Genomic DNA, 14,103 nt, shown 5'->3' on the forward strand with positions numbered 1-14,103 from the left:
CTGGTACTTGAAGTAGAGGTGTTCCCTCTGTGTGGGGAAGGAGACCCTCATACATACACCAGCGATCTGGGGAGAGCCCTGTGTTCCCCCAAAACCACTGCTTACCTACACAGTCATCGGTCTCCGGCGAGTGCCTGAAGCCATTTTCACACAAACATCTGTAGGAGCCCTCCGTATTGAAACACTGGCCTTGCAAACACCGAGATTTGTCTGCACATTCGTCCACATCTGGAAGAGACAACATGATGAGAATTAGCACAGAGGCTGTCTGAGGGGTGTACACTGGTCCCTGCACAATGAATACTATTCACAGTGGGCAGGGATCACGGCAGAGGGGACAAGGCAGCACAGCCAGGGAAAGGAGAGAGCATAGTCAGGGGCAGGGGAGAGCCCAGGGAGATGGGCATGAGGAAAGCCAGGGGGCAGGGGAGAGCCCAGGGGGATAGCCAGGGGACAGAGTCAGGCAGGCAGAGAGCCAGGGGTATGGGCAAGGGGAGGGCCAGGGGGCAGGGGAAAGCCCAGGGGGATAGCTACGGGGCAGAGTCAGGCAGGCAGAGAGCCAGGGGTATGGGCAAGGGGAGGGCCAGGGGGCAGGGGAAAGCCCAGGGGGATAGCTACAGGGCACAGTCAGGCAGGCAGAGAGCCAGGGGTATGGGCAAGGGGAGGGCCAGGGGGCAGGGGAGAGCCCAGGGGGATAGCCAGGGGACAGAGTCAGGCAGGCAGAGAGCCAGGGGTATGGGCAAGGGGAGGGCCAGGGGGCAGGGGAAAGCCCAGGGGGATAGCTACGGGGCAGAGTCAGGCAGGGGGAGAGCCAGAGGACAGTCAGGGGCAAGGGAGAGCCCAGGGCGATAGCCAGGGTCCAAGGCACATTTAGCTGCTGCCATTTCTCCCAGTCCCTCACCTTGGCAGCTGACTCCCCCAGCCGCATTTGAGAAGCCAGGAGCACAAATACAGAAATAGGATCCGTGGCTGTTCAGACACTCGCCATTGGGGCCGCAGATCTCACTGCCCAGGCACTCGTTCATGTCTGCAGGGGAAATGTGAGTTAGCTCCACACAATTGGCTGGGGGCAGATGACAGGAGGGCCCCTCCCCTCGTCCACACAGGGCAGGCCCCGGGAGGGTTTAGGGCCCCATCCAGCCCTCTCATAGCAGGCACAGGGAGTGCATCAGTGGTGACCTCATGTTTGGTTAATGCTCTGGGGCAGCACTCCACAGGCTGATCGTCCCAGGCTGCATTATAGTGCCCCCTGCATGGGTAGAAATGGGAATTCCCAGCAGATGCCCCAGACTCCCTGGTGGAGTCCAAAGGGGAACGGAATGGACAGGCCCTGGAGGTGCTTGTACCTTCACACACAGTGCCGTTGAGCAGCTCAAATCCAGGGCGGCAGTGACAGCTGTAGGAGCCCGGTGTGTTCAGGCACTCTCCCCCGAGGCAGCTAACGGTGGGGTCTTCACACTCATCAATATCTGCCCAGGCAGAGAGGCACAGAATTAAGAGTCAGGGCCAGTACGGGTGTGCAATGAGCAACTGCTACAAACAAACAGAGGCCGAGGGCAGCAGCCGTTCAGGCCTCTGACAACCGCAGGCAGGTCAGTGTTCAGAGACCTTCCTGCCCGCTGAGCGCAGAGCCCCTGGCTGTCAGCCCACAGTGCGATCCTGGGGCTGCCTACAAAGAGGGATCCCGTCAAGGGGTGCTGAGCGGAGAGGCTCTATACAGCTCTTGAATGCTGCGATTAGAGGAGCTACAGCAGCACCTTTTCCAACGCTCCCTCAGACTCTGGTGCCTTTTTACCCAGGGATCCCAGATCTGAGCTAATCCTGCCTTGGCAAACCAGGACCAACCAAGGAGGTTTTGCTAAACCAAACCCAGGCCCCAGTTTCCTGGGCCCGTCCCCAAGTTAGTTCAGAACTGGGCCACAAACTGAAGCGAAACCAGAGAAGAGCCATGACAAGGGTCAAGCTAACGGCACAAGAGTGTATGTCAGTGAAGTGCCCCAACACCCCCAAACATCCCATCAGACCCCACTCTCCTGGCTGCCTAACCCTTCCCTGACAGGCGCCCCTCATTCTCTCCCAGCTGTGGAAACTCCCCACCTTCATCCCCCCCAGTCATCCCTTAATCTGTCCGGGCCCTCCCCCAGCCGTCATAAGTGCTTTAAGAGTTTCACTAATAATGAAAGGTTGAAGGAATTAAATCTGTTCCTTTGGGCTAAGATGTGGCTGGGGGACAGGCCAACAACCAGCTATTACCTGCAGGATGTAAGTCTAAGGAGGGAGTGATGATACGGGGATGGGGGTGTAAGGAGGAGGGATGGGATGACCCTAATATGAGGTTTGAGGCCTTTTTCTGCAGCCACATTAAGACAGCAGCAGCCATGAGCTAAAAAGCAGAAAGTCACATCCTCACATTCCATCTAAATTATATTAAACCAATGAAATATCGGGCTGTTAAGAAGGCAATCCTGTCCTAATAGTACCGACCACCACCAGATCACCAGATAAAGAAACGGATCTTAAGATGTTTAAAGAAAACTTTGTTTGATAGCATTCTGTCTGGCAAGGAATCACTTTTCAACAGTTGTGATTGTGAAAGCTATACTTTATTGTTTTGCCTTTATGGTCCCTACTTCTCTATTGTTTATCTGCATGGTTTCTGTCTGGTTCTTTGATTGTTTCTGTCTGGTCGATAACTAATTTTGCAAGATTTAAATCAACTAAGGTGGTGGGGTATGATTGGCTAAATAATTGTTTCACAATACGTTAGGATTGGTCAAAGAATTATTTTGTAGTTCTTTAGTTTAAAATGATTGTTTAAGACAATTGTTCTCAACCAGGGGTACATGTACCCCTGGGCGTACTCAGAGGTCTTTCAGGGAGTACTCAACTCATCTAAATCAGTGTTTCTCAATCTGGGGGTTGTAGCCCCCAGGGGGATAATGGGACGGGTTTAGGGGGGTTGCAAGTGCAGGGCCAGCATTAGGGGGTGGAAAGCAGGGCACATGCCACAGGGGGCCACACAACGCTAAGTTACATGCTTCAGCCCTGGGTGGTGGGGCTCGGGCTTCAGACAAGGCTCACAAGTGAAAAACAGGCTCAAGTATCACACTGAAATGTAAGTACAATATTTATATTCCAACTGATTTATTTTATAATTATATGGCCAAAACGAGAAAGTAAGCTATTTTTCAGTAAGTGTGCTGAGACATCTTTGTATTTTTATGTCTGATTTTGTAAACAAGTAGTTTTTCAGTGAGGTGACACTTGGGGTACGCAAGACAAATCAGACTCCTGAAAGGGGTACAGTAGTCTGGAAAGATTGAGAACCATTGGGTTAAGGTACAGCTAAGCAGGACTCAAGTTTAAGTATATAAACTGGGGTCTAAAAGGAAGTTCTTTGGAACCTAACTCCAGGACACAGCCCAAGATCAGAGCTGCCAGACCTCAACACCCTGTAATCACACTGTGCAGAAGCTGGAGGAGCCCCAGACGACCTGATCCTGACTGGCCACCAGGAAAAGTTTGTCTGCCTTATTGGAAGCATTGTATGCTTAGCATGTGTATTCTGTTTTGGTAACTGTTAATAAACAGAGGTTAAGAATATTACTGTGTAAGGCTCTTTCACTGGTAAATGGCGCTGCAAACGCGCAGAAAATTACGCCCTGAGCCATAGGAGCTAGATAAGGGTAGATGCCTTTCACCCAGAGCCCTAGAACCTGGGAAAGGGTGGGAGTGCCTAAATTAACTGGGTTACGCCATGAGCCCACGGAATAGTAAAGGTGGGGTGCCCTAGAGTGTGCAGGTAACACTAAGGGAAATGGGCTTCCATATCCCAGTATGACCAAGTCCACTGTAGAAAGCCAGACATAGCCTCGGCCTCACCTGGCTCTGTCACCCTGGACTGTCCCATTCACCTGCCTCTTTTGGAACACAATTCAGTTCAGCTAATGCATGCTGGGGGCAAGGGCAGGAGGCAGCTTTCCACCCTCCCACAGGGCAGTGAAAGCTCCTTACTCCCACCCTTCCACGGGTCCATCCAGGGAAGGTGTGATGCTCCAGGCCCTCAGAAGGAAACAACATTTCTGCTACATTTTCAGTCCCCCCAGCCTGCCAGGCAGGGCCCGGTGCCTTCGAGTGCAGCTCTTTTGACTGCGAGAAAGCACATGAGTCTAAGAGGACTGATTCCCCGTCAGTACCAGCCTGCGGGCTGCAGAGGGCACTAACAACATTCCCCATCTCCCTTGCTCTGCCTGTTCCCATCACAGAAGTTAGAGATGGAAACATTGAGCCTGAAAGCTCCTCAGGGCAGAGCAGGGACCTTGCCTCTGCTAAATGCCAAGCACACGGTGTACACAACAGGGCACCATTCATTTATGCCTTGGGGCAAGATTACTCCTACCACACTCAGTTCTAAAACATCCCTAGCTTCCACCAGTTCCCTAGCAGATGATCCATGCCCTAGTTCATTTGTTGTAAGCCATCACAAAACCCTTATTGTTTTTTATACACAAAACCCAAAATCTAGAGCCATGGACACCAATCCAGCAAGGGAAGACTGGAACAGTTTCTCCTGGGGTCAGTCACCAAACACTTCATAATGTTCCCTCAGTGCTCTCTCCCGCAATTGCTCTAGCGGTGAGCATGGCGAAGTGACATGCCGGGAAAGACCCATCTAAGGAGGGAGTCACATGACTAGCCCGCAAATGGAACAAAATGTGCAATCCTTCCATCCCATCAGGAGCATGGAAACTTTACCTCATTTTCCTGTGTGTGCCTCAGGCCCAGCTGTAAACCTAGAGGAAGAAGAAAAGTGGCCAAGACGCCTTCTCCCGCTCTAGAAGGAATCACCAGATGCAGTGTGCCTCTGCCCATGAGTTTTACCGCAAACAAACAGCCTGTTAGTTGGTTTATTTACCATCTGTGTGCTGGTGGTTCCCAAGTACTCTACTGCCAAGCCATGAGAGAAGCTACAGTTCTCCCTCACTAGCTTTTCATGCCATGCTCATCACCAGGGGGTCTTTATCAAGCACCTTGGACTACATTTGCACTCTGCCCACTGATCCATCTCCGAAGGGCCCTTCTCCACCATTCCAGCCATCCGAACTGCTTCACATAACAAACAAAACCTGCCACAAAAACGTTTCCTTCTTTGCCCTCATATGTGGGATTTCTCTCCAAAAATATCCCTGCTGAAGACCCATGACAGGCACTGGGGCAGAGACAGATTTAAGGTCCAATATCTCCGATCCTAAAGGTGACCCTGATACTAGCAGAAAGGTGCTGGGGGAGGGTATCCCCAATGGAATGCAGCACACAGTTATGACCATAGCAGGCTGCAGGATTTCAGCATTAGGAGATACAGAAATTTCATTTTAGGTCATTTTCAGGGGGTGGTCTAAACAATATTAGTTCTATTTTTTCTTTTCCTCCGAGGCCTGTACAGCTGGGTGAATAGGAGAAAGGGGAGAAACAAATAACCTTAAACTCTCTCAGTCACACTCCTAAGGCAGTTTTCCTGCTGAATATGTGGCTGATCCAGAACCTATGCTGGTGTAGCTGGGTATAGAGGACCGGTTGGCAGGAGTCTCTGCACACCTTACATGTGGCTCTGCCACTCCTGGGTAACTTAGCAACATAAACTCATGTTCTACACCACAATTTCAGGTACCCACGACAGAGCACAGCCTTAGAGCTACACTTGAAAAAAAAAACCACACAAGTTACAACAGGGCCTAGAACAAAACAATTAACAACCACAGGTTTAGCAGTTACTAGGGAAGGCTGGAGTTCTCTTCCACAAGGTCTGCTGCAGTCTGACAGATCTCACTGTCTGGGAGTTTCTGCTGAGGCCCAGCATTTGCTTTCTCTTCCCCAACTTCATCCCAGTCCTCCTGGTTCATAGAACCACAGGGTTAGAAGGGACTGCAAGGGTCATCGAGTCTAACCCCCTTATTACTTTTGTTATTATTATTGCCCATGACACTGCAAACACTTATCCACATGCTTACCTATCCCTATTTAGCAAAGCGCTCTCAGGGCAGGCCTGCACCTAAAGCTTAAGTAGACCACCTAGCAATGCTGCTCAGGGCGTAGTGCTACTGCCCAGCTCCTACAGCAACAGAAACCCACCCGTGCTGCTGTAGCGCTTGCAGTGTGGATGTACCCTAACACAGAGAGCGGTGCTGGTGACTTCAATACCACCACTTGCATGCTTGAAGTTAAGTCTGTGCTTCACTGCTTTGTTGAACTGGGGCCTTTATTACTTCATCACCCTTTTGCCAGCTTTCTCTCTTTCATTGGCTTGCCCGTGTCTTTGTTAACCCCCTGCCTATTTTTGTTTTGTTTTGTTTTGTTTTGAACCCTTACACCATGGGCCTAGATAATTCCTCTCTGCCTTGGAGCTTATACCCGGCAGACATTTATAAACTCCGCCCAAGTCCCCCTACCCCCAGAGTTGAGGCTTAGCCAAACTTAACAGGTTTAACTCATTTCACACTTCTCTACAGCTAAGGCTACCATTTTGTCATGGATGTTTTTAGTAAAAGTCATGGACAGGTCATGGGGAAAAAACAAAAATTCACGGAAACCGTGACCTGTCCCTGACTTTTACTAAAAGTATCCCTGACAAAATGGGGAGGGAGGAGGGTCCAGCACCCTGTCCCACTGCAGTGGCTGGGAGCTGTGGCCCCCGTTCCTTGCCCAGTGGCTGGGAGCTGTGCGGGATCCCCCAGTGCCCTGCAGGGCTGGGAGCTGAGAGTGGGGCCCACCACCCGCGGGGCCTGGGAACTGGGAGGGATCCTTCACCACCGCCGGCAGCTGGGGAGCTGCCAGGGTCCCTCCACCGGCGGCGGCTGGGGAGCTGCGGGGGAATCCCCATCGCCTGTGGGGGCACGGAGCTGGGGGGGATCCCCTGCCACCTGCTGGGGATCCTCTGCCACCCACGGGGGCAGAGAGCTGAGCTGGCTGCTGCAGGAAGGCCCCCTGCTGCTGGCGGTGGCTGGGCTGCTATGGTGCCCCAATGTCACGGAGGTCTCTGGAAGTCACGGATTCCGTGACTTCCACGACCTCTGCGACATAATCGTAGCCTTATCTATAGCTCAGCCCTCTGATCACCTTGGTTGGTCTTCTCTGAACTCCCTCTGATTTGCCAATATCTTTCTGATAAAAAGGTGCCCACAACAAAATGCACCAGCGCTACACAAAGTAGGACCTGGCTATTCCCCCTGTTCAGAGACACAATAGCTCTGCCTGAAGCCCAAATGGGCCCTGTTTGCTTCCACATTGCATCAGAAATTCCTAATTTACTGCCCCATGCCTTTCTCAGACACTCCGGATTCCAAGCCTTCCCCCTCCCACTGACTACCTAGGCTCGGGGTTGTTTTCTCCAGACATATTAACCATGCTGTTCTGAACAGAATCCCATTCTGCTATTCCCTGCCTGTGGTTCTGCTCTCTCAAGGCCTCTTTGTATTACGCTGTCCTCGCTGGGGCTTGCAGCTCCCCCTAAATTAGTATCATCTGAGAATCTCATTAATGAGTTCTGTACCTGTACCCCTTCCCAGATCTGATCATTTCCCTTCAGATACCCACTGCCCCTCCAAACACTATGTGCTGCCAATGTGCAGGGCTAAGCTGACCTGAGCAGGGGTGTGATCCGACTGGGGGTGTGACCCAATGGGAGCAAGACCCCTAGCTTCCAAGTCTGACACTACAGACACACTTATTACTGCCTGACTTGCAGCCACAGCTCCCAGCAGAGGCAGAGAGCAGTCCGGGTGATTTACCTTCACAGGTGAGTCTGTTGGAGGAGAGCATGTAGCCAGCATCGCAGGCTCGGCAGGCAAAGGAGCCGTCCATGTTGGTGCAGATTCCCAAGGGGCAGGCAGTGGGTGAGCTGCACTCATCGATATCTGGGGAGAGCACAGACTGGAACTCCAGATGGGATAAAGGACAGGGCGTGCCTACTCTGCTCCCCCACTCCCCTGCCCGCCAGGTACTCAAAGCCAGCAGGGGGATTAGCTCTGTGACTCACAGACCCCTTTCCAAAGCTGCAGTGGTCCCTCTCTGAACACCTGTCACCCCCAATGACCTCCCCTCAAAACCTGCTCTTGCTCTCTATTGCACTGCAAAAGCTAAACTGCTGAAGCAGATTTCCTAGGCAGGCCCTTTGCTCTCCAAGTGGGTCTCGCTGGGGTTCAGGGGGCTTTTCCCCAGAAGCTCTCCTGAGTGCAGGGAGCTCAGCTGGAGCTGCTGCAGGAAGAGTGGCTCAGCTCAGGTCACCAGTGATGCAGACCCAGGGCCAGAGACTCAGCCTTAGGGGCACTGATTACAACTGCAGCCTGCAAATACTGTGCCACAAGCTGGCAGCTTTGCCTCAGCTGGGCTGAGGGATGCCCAGTGACCCAAGTGCACATTGCGAGATTCTGCAGCCACAGCTGGAAAGCCAGCCCCGGACACCACCAATGGCCTGATCCTAACTGCAAGCACGTCCTCCCACGGAATCCAGTCTCCCTGGCACCCGTACATCTCACCATCCACAGGAGATACCTTCACACATGCTGCCATCTCTGGACACGGTGTATCCAGCACCACAGGCTGCACAGGAGAAGGAGCCCTCGGTATTGATACAGAGTCCCATGGGGCAGGTGCTGTGGGTCGCACACTCATCGATATCTAAATAAACCCACAAACCAGAGTGAGAGCTGGACAGGGAGGAGCCCACGGAGCGGGGGCTTCCTCTCAGAGCCAGGTGTGTTGCGGGGAATAGATCAGTAATAGATAAGGAGGGAGAGGGGCTAGCCCCACAGGATCTCAGGACCTAGCTACCCTAGTTGGGGCAGGGAGGTATAGGCAGCCAGGCCATGCACTCAGGAATGCCCCAGGTTCAATGGAAACAATGCCTCAGACTTCACTAGGAGTTGGACTGGGTCCAAAAGCATCTGGTAGAGGATATGATACCTTGGCAGCTCTTCTCATCGGCTGTCACCTCATAGCCATGGTAGCAGGAACACCTGAAGGAGCCGGCCATGTTGATGCACAGTCCATGAGCACAGGTTCCCACGGCGAAGCACTCGTCGTCATCTGCAAGACACAGCAAAGGGGCCCATCAAGCCAGGAACAGGGGTGCTCTAAAATCCCCAGGGATCTCCCCACAACCCAATCCTGCAGGGCATGGTACTCACCGTACACACACTAGCCTCTCCTGCCTGCCATTTCCCATAGCCAGTGCCTGCCCACAAGGCTTGTGTGGCCCATTACAGTCCCAGGAGGGGTTGGCTAGGGCTAGAATTGCTGCCATGCAAGAGGGAGTTTCCACAAGGTGGGGAGGGGTCTTGCGGGGAACAGCTCTCATCTCCTTACCAACACATCTTCCATTCATCGGCTGGTAACCGGCTGCACAGCTGAGACACTCATAGGAGCCCAGCGCATTGACACATCTCCCTCTGGGGCAGGTGTTGGGATCAGCACACTCATCAACATCTGCAAAGAGACCCCTTGCTTTCAGACTCCAGGAAAAGAGAGAGACAGACCGAGTCCCATCCAGAACGTCCTCGTAGCTGGGACCACAGTCACCTGCATCTCACCTTCTCAGCCAGCTCTGGCCAAAGTAAGAGTGACTGTGACTCTAAGCGGATGGGCTTGATGGTGCATTGAGTTTGGGGCTCAGAAGGACGTTCTCATGAGTCCCATTTGTCATTCATTGTCTCTGTGGCCTGTTCTCCCACCTGGTAGGATGCCCATTTTGATTTTCAATCACTGTGACATGCTGTGTACATGCAGCTGGCTGTAGATGTCATACCTTCAATGCACTTGCCAGCCCAGGGCTCAAACAGGGGCAAGCAATGACAGATGCCAAACCTCCAAAGATAAGCACCAGCCCAAGAACAAAACGCATTCCATTTCCAGTCCAGAAGACGGGGCTCAGGATGGGTCCCACTGGGCCTGAGGGGTGAGTCAGAGCCTGAAGGGGAATGAACTTGGGGAGAGAGCTCCCCTCTCCCGCAGCGGGGTGGGGATTCCCCCAGGCAAGCAGGGGCAGACCTGTGTCAGGGGACTGAAGTGACAAAGTGAGAAGGCGCAGGTACCTCAGTGCAGATCTGGAGGGAGGGGGGTGTGGAGAGCTGAGGTTTGCACAAAATGGCTGGAGATGCTCATGCAGGGGAGGTTAGCAAACTCACCTTCGCACTGTCCTCCGCGGCCCATGATGTAGCCCCTGGCACATTCACAGTGATATGATCCAGGTGTGTTGGTGCACTGCCCCCCCAGGCACATGCTGGGCTGCTCACACTCATTCAGATCTGTTAGCACCCAAGGATAGGTCCCGTCAGGGAACTGGGCTCAGCTAAGGGCATCAGAGGTAGCTCTGCCTGTGTGCAGGGCCCTCCCTGTCCCTTTGTCCCAAACCCACTCTGAATGGCCACTCCCCTCCCTCATTCAAATCCCTCCTGAGAGCCAACCTCTGCCCTCATGCCAATAAGGAGGAAAGGCAGTGCCACGCTGTACTCAGGGCCAGAGTCCCCACGGGTCTGTGTCACTCACACCTCCACTCTGCCATGCCACAGCCCCTCCTTGCTGCTGCTGGTCACCCCCACATGCCAAAGCAGGCTGCAGGCAGTTTGGGCCAGGGCCAGGGCTTCCTGTTTGCTTGGCAGAGGGCCCAGCTAATGAGCCCAGACAAGCAGCGGAGCAAGGAGCAAGGCTGCTTGCCAGCTACCAGTGGGTGACGTTCTGCCAAGCTGCCTCCTGCCCTCTCCAGATGCTCGGAGAGGGTGCTTGGGACACAGGGCAGGGGATGCAGGGCTAGTTGGGCTCCACGCCACTGGCCTCTGGGTCAGACAGGCCCCAAGCTGAGGGGTTTTCTGGAGGAAAAGCCTTTGCTGACTGACTCTTTTCTGCAGAGTCTTCCCCAGTCTGCACAGTGCACTGCCCCGCCTCAGCGAGAGGCTGGGGGAACGAGCAAGGAGAATGCAATCTCCCCTGCCCCCACCATGAGGGGTCCTTCTAGGGAAGGCTTGGGCAGTAGTGGCGGGGGGGTGGGGGGAAGCCCATATAAAGGAGGAGCCTGGAACCTCCATTACCAAGGAAACATGTAGCCGACGGAGGTCACAGGAACCTTGCGGGCAAGGTGCCCCCCGGGGCTGTAGGCGTGTGCCAGCTGGAGTGTCACTTACCCTGACAGGTCTGTGCGTCCTGGGAGGCGAGCAGGGTGTACCCCGGGTGGCAGAGGCAGGAGTAGGAGCCCACGCTGTTGATGCAGTGACCCTTCCCAGCGCAGGGATCTCTCACACACTCATCATCATCTGGGTCCGGAGCAGAGGAACAGAGTCACTCGGGAAATACCATTAGCCCTCCCATTTCCTACAGACACTGCTGGAGATGGGATAAGCAAGGGCCTGAGGGGACCCATCTCCCCCACTCAGCATTTCCCTCCCCAGGGAGCCTGCTAGATGACATGGGAGGGCCCCCCCGTTTATCTGCCATCCACCACTGGAGGGCAGCATCGCAGCCCCACACATGGCGGGAGGGGGAGGGTTCTGCCCTACAAAAGTCCCCTGGCTACTAAAACTGGGGAAGCAGGACAGAGAGAATGATCCCAAGCCACAGGGTTGTTCTGCTCAGGAAGGCAGCGGGGCTGGTGCCCTGCAAGGGGCCTAGCTCAGCCAGGCTTTGTGCTCAGGAGCCAGCCTCTCTCCACATGCCCCGTTTCCTGACGTGGAAGTCTCCCCACTGTCCCCTTTAGAAACAGCAGAGCTAGGGACATACCAATGCATCGGGGGAGGCCAGGATGTAGCCGATAGCCAGGGCCACACATGCAGCTGTATCTGCCGGGCAGGTTCACACAAGTGCCTGGGCCACACGGATCGGGTACAGAGGAGCATCTATCGATTTCTGAGGGAGACAGACAGTGTGAAGTCACAGGCCCCTGCTCCCCAGTCCCCCAGCACATAGTACAGGGCTTTCCCTATTCCACAGCCCCCCGCCCAGTTACTAGCATCACCCCCACATCACAGACAGAATGGGAGACAGCTCCAAGGCCCCTGCACCTCAGACAGCTGCCAGAGCTGGGCCTCAGCAGCCTCCAGCCACCACGACAGCAATGGACCCCCAGTGCCCAAGAATGGAGAGGGTGCGCTAATGGCCAGCACCTGTGGGTTGGCCTGGGTCAGTGCACCTAGCAGGGTGGACATGGCTTCCCAGGGCTCCAGAGCCCTGCAGCTAGGCACTGCCTATCGTCTCTACTTGTTCCTAGCTGGGCTGAGCAAGAGCAGGAGGCTGGGACACCTTGGCCCACCCCTGCGCTGGAAAGCGGGGAAAGCCCATGGAGAGCTCGGAAGAAAACAGCAAGCCAGCTCTATCTGGCCTGGGAAGGCAAGCGCCTCCCCAGGAGCCAGTGCAGCCCTGTAACTGGCCACTGGGAGCAGGGAGGCAGGGCAGGCACAGTCCCTGTGGCTTTAGTGCCCGCTCAGTGTGGGCCATTCACATGCTGCTTCCCTTCCTGCTGCCTCCAGCCTGGTCTCACTAATCCCAGGGCAGCCAGAGGAAGCAGCTTAGCAGCAGTGAATGCAGGAAGGGCAAGGAGAGGCCAGCAGAGACCCACACACGCCCCAACAGTGAAACAATCCCATCACCAAACCAACACACAAACACACACAAACAAAAGGCTATTGTGGGAGGCGCATTCCACAGCAAGGTGCCTGTGCCAGGGTTTCTTCTGAGGGTGCTTTTGGCCCCAAGCAGGGGCAGCACTCCCAGACACTTAGACAACCCTAGAATAACAGAACTGCTATTATTCATGCAGTAAACAAGCCTCCCCTGGGAGGCCACACACTTCCCACTCCACCACAGCTTCCAGATGACTCAACTCTGACTGCAGCAGGGCTTGGGCCAAAGCCACCAGTGAGACCCTGCCAGTCCCTTTCCTTGGGAGTCACTGCCACCTCCTCTGTGATTTCTCTTCCCCGGGGAGCCCTTCCCTTTCCCCTCTGCTCAGAGACCCTGCTGTTCACAGTGCAGAGATCCAGCTAGCCTCACGTATTCTGCGGACCACCTCCGTCCCCATAGCCCTGGGCAGGCACAGCAGACGCAGTGCGCACCAGGAGGAGCTGTATGTCAGGGAAATAACACTGACCTATGCTAAACACATGAATCAAAGTGAGGGGTCTCTTGGGTGACAAGTCTCTGCGCTTGGCTGGGCAGCAATGAAGGGCTGTGTTCATTCATGGCATGAATCCTAAGCTTCCCTTCCATGGGATCCAGACAAGGTCGTGTGTGATACAAATTACACAGTGAAGGGCACTGAAAGCCAAAGCATCTGCTCTTCTACCCACTGGGATCTGCCTGGATCCCTCAGCACACACCCAGGCCTGGTGGGATCTACCAGGGTTTGGCATACCAGGGATCCTTGTGGGGGGATGGCCCTATATTCTGACTGGATCACATTTCTCTTTAGGGCCTACCAAGTGAGGCAGGTAAATCCTATTTAGAGCTGCTGACGAACCTGTGATCTGTGCTGCAGCAGTGCCCTCCCCTGCAGCCTCTGGGCCTGGCTGGGCAGGAGGACGAGAGAATGTCTCCTCCACTACATCCCCTGCAGATGAGAGAGATGTGAGCACCAGCCTGGGATCACAGTCAGACACAGGAGCAAGTGTCAGCCTAAGCCCTGTTCATGAGCCCCCAACCTCTACGTCCCAGCACCTCACAATACGGAGGGATCAGCTACAGAGCAGCAGGTGTGGGTGCCAAGACCCAATTCTGAGCCCAGCCTCTAGGTTGCTGCATATGTTCTACCACATGACATCTTGAGACCAGTTATCATCTGATCCAGCCTCATTCGTGTTACGGCTGAGAAATTTCACAGCCAGCAACCTTGCTGCTGCATGTTGGGGGTGCAGACCCCTGCAACCTGACCCCACCCCCACCTTGTGGTGCCCATTACAGAGCCTAGCATGCAGAGACCATGAATGTGGGCAGACAATAACAGAGACCCACCCCTGGGCTGGAGGAACAGCTCTTCCAATACATGAAATGGAGTGTGGCCCTTCCTGCCCTGCATCTCATGGGGCTGCCCCGTTCCTGCAGCGCCTCCCGGTTCTGTGCAGCACA

At 54.5% G+C, this 14,103-nt stretch overlaps 1 protein-coding gene across 1 annotated transcript in view; it reads right to left on the reverse strand.

Moving 5' to 3' along the window:
* The window catches only part of LTBP2 (latent transforming growth factor beta binding protein 2), a 127,785-nt gene that overhangs the window by 16,709 nt on the left and 96,973 nt on the right, over positions 1-14,103 (reverse strand). Inside the window, exons 15-25 of the mRNA XM_074955944.1 lie at positions 13,499-13,588; positions 11,764-11,889; positions 11,172-11,300; positions 10,179-10,298; positions 9,361-9,480; positions 8,959-9,081; positions 8,548-8,673; positions 7,785-7,910; positions 1,347-1,469; positions 902-1,027; positions 106-228 (exon numbers count right to left, since the gene is read on the reverse strand). Coding sequence (XP_074812045.1) covers positions 106-228; positions 902-1,027; positions 1,347-1,469; positions 7,785-7,910; positions 8,548-8,673; positions 8,959-9,081; positions 9,361-9,480; positions 10,179-10,298; positions 11,172-11,300; positions 11,764-11,889; positions 13,499-13,588 — 1,332 coding nt within the window. The remainder of the gene's footprint in view (positions 1-105; positions 229-901; positions 1,028-1,346; positions 1,470-7,784; positions 7,911-8,547; positions 8,674-8,958; positions 9,082-9,360; positions 9,481-10,178; positions 10,299-11,171; positions 11,301-11,763; positions 11,890-13,498; positions 13,589-14,103) is intronic.

The sequence above is a fragment of the Natator depressus genome, chromosome 6 (assembly GCF_965152275.1).
Source record: "Natator depressus isolate rNatDep1 chromosome 6, rNatDep2.hap1, whole genome shotgun sequence".
NCBI classification, from domain to species: domain Eukaryota; kingdom Metazoa; phylum Chordata; order Testudines; family Cheloniidae; genus Natator; species Natator depressus.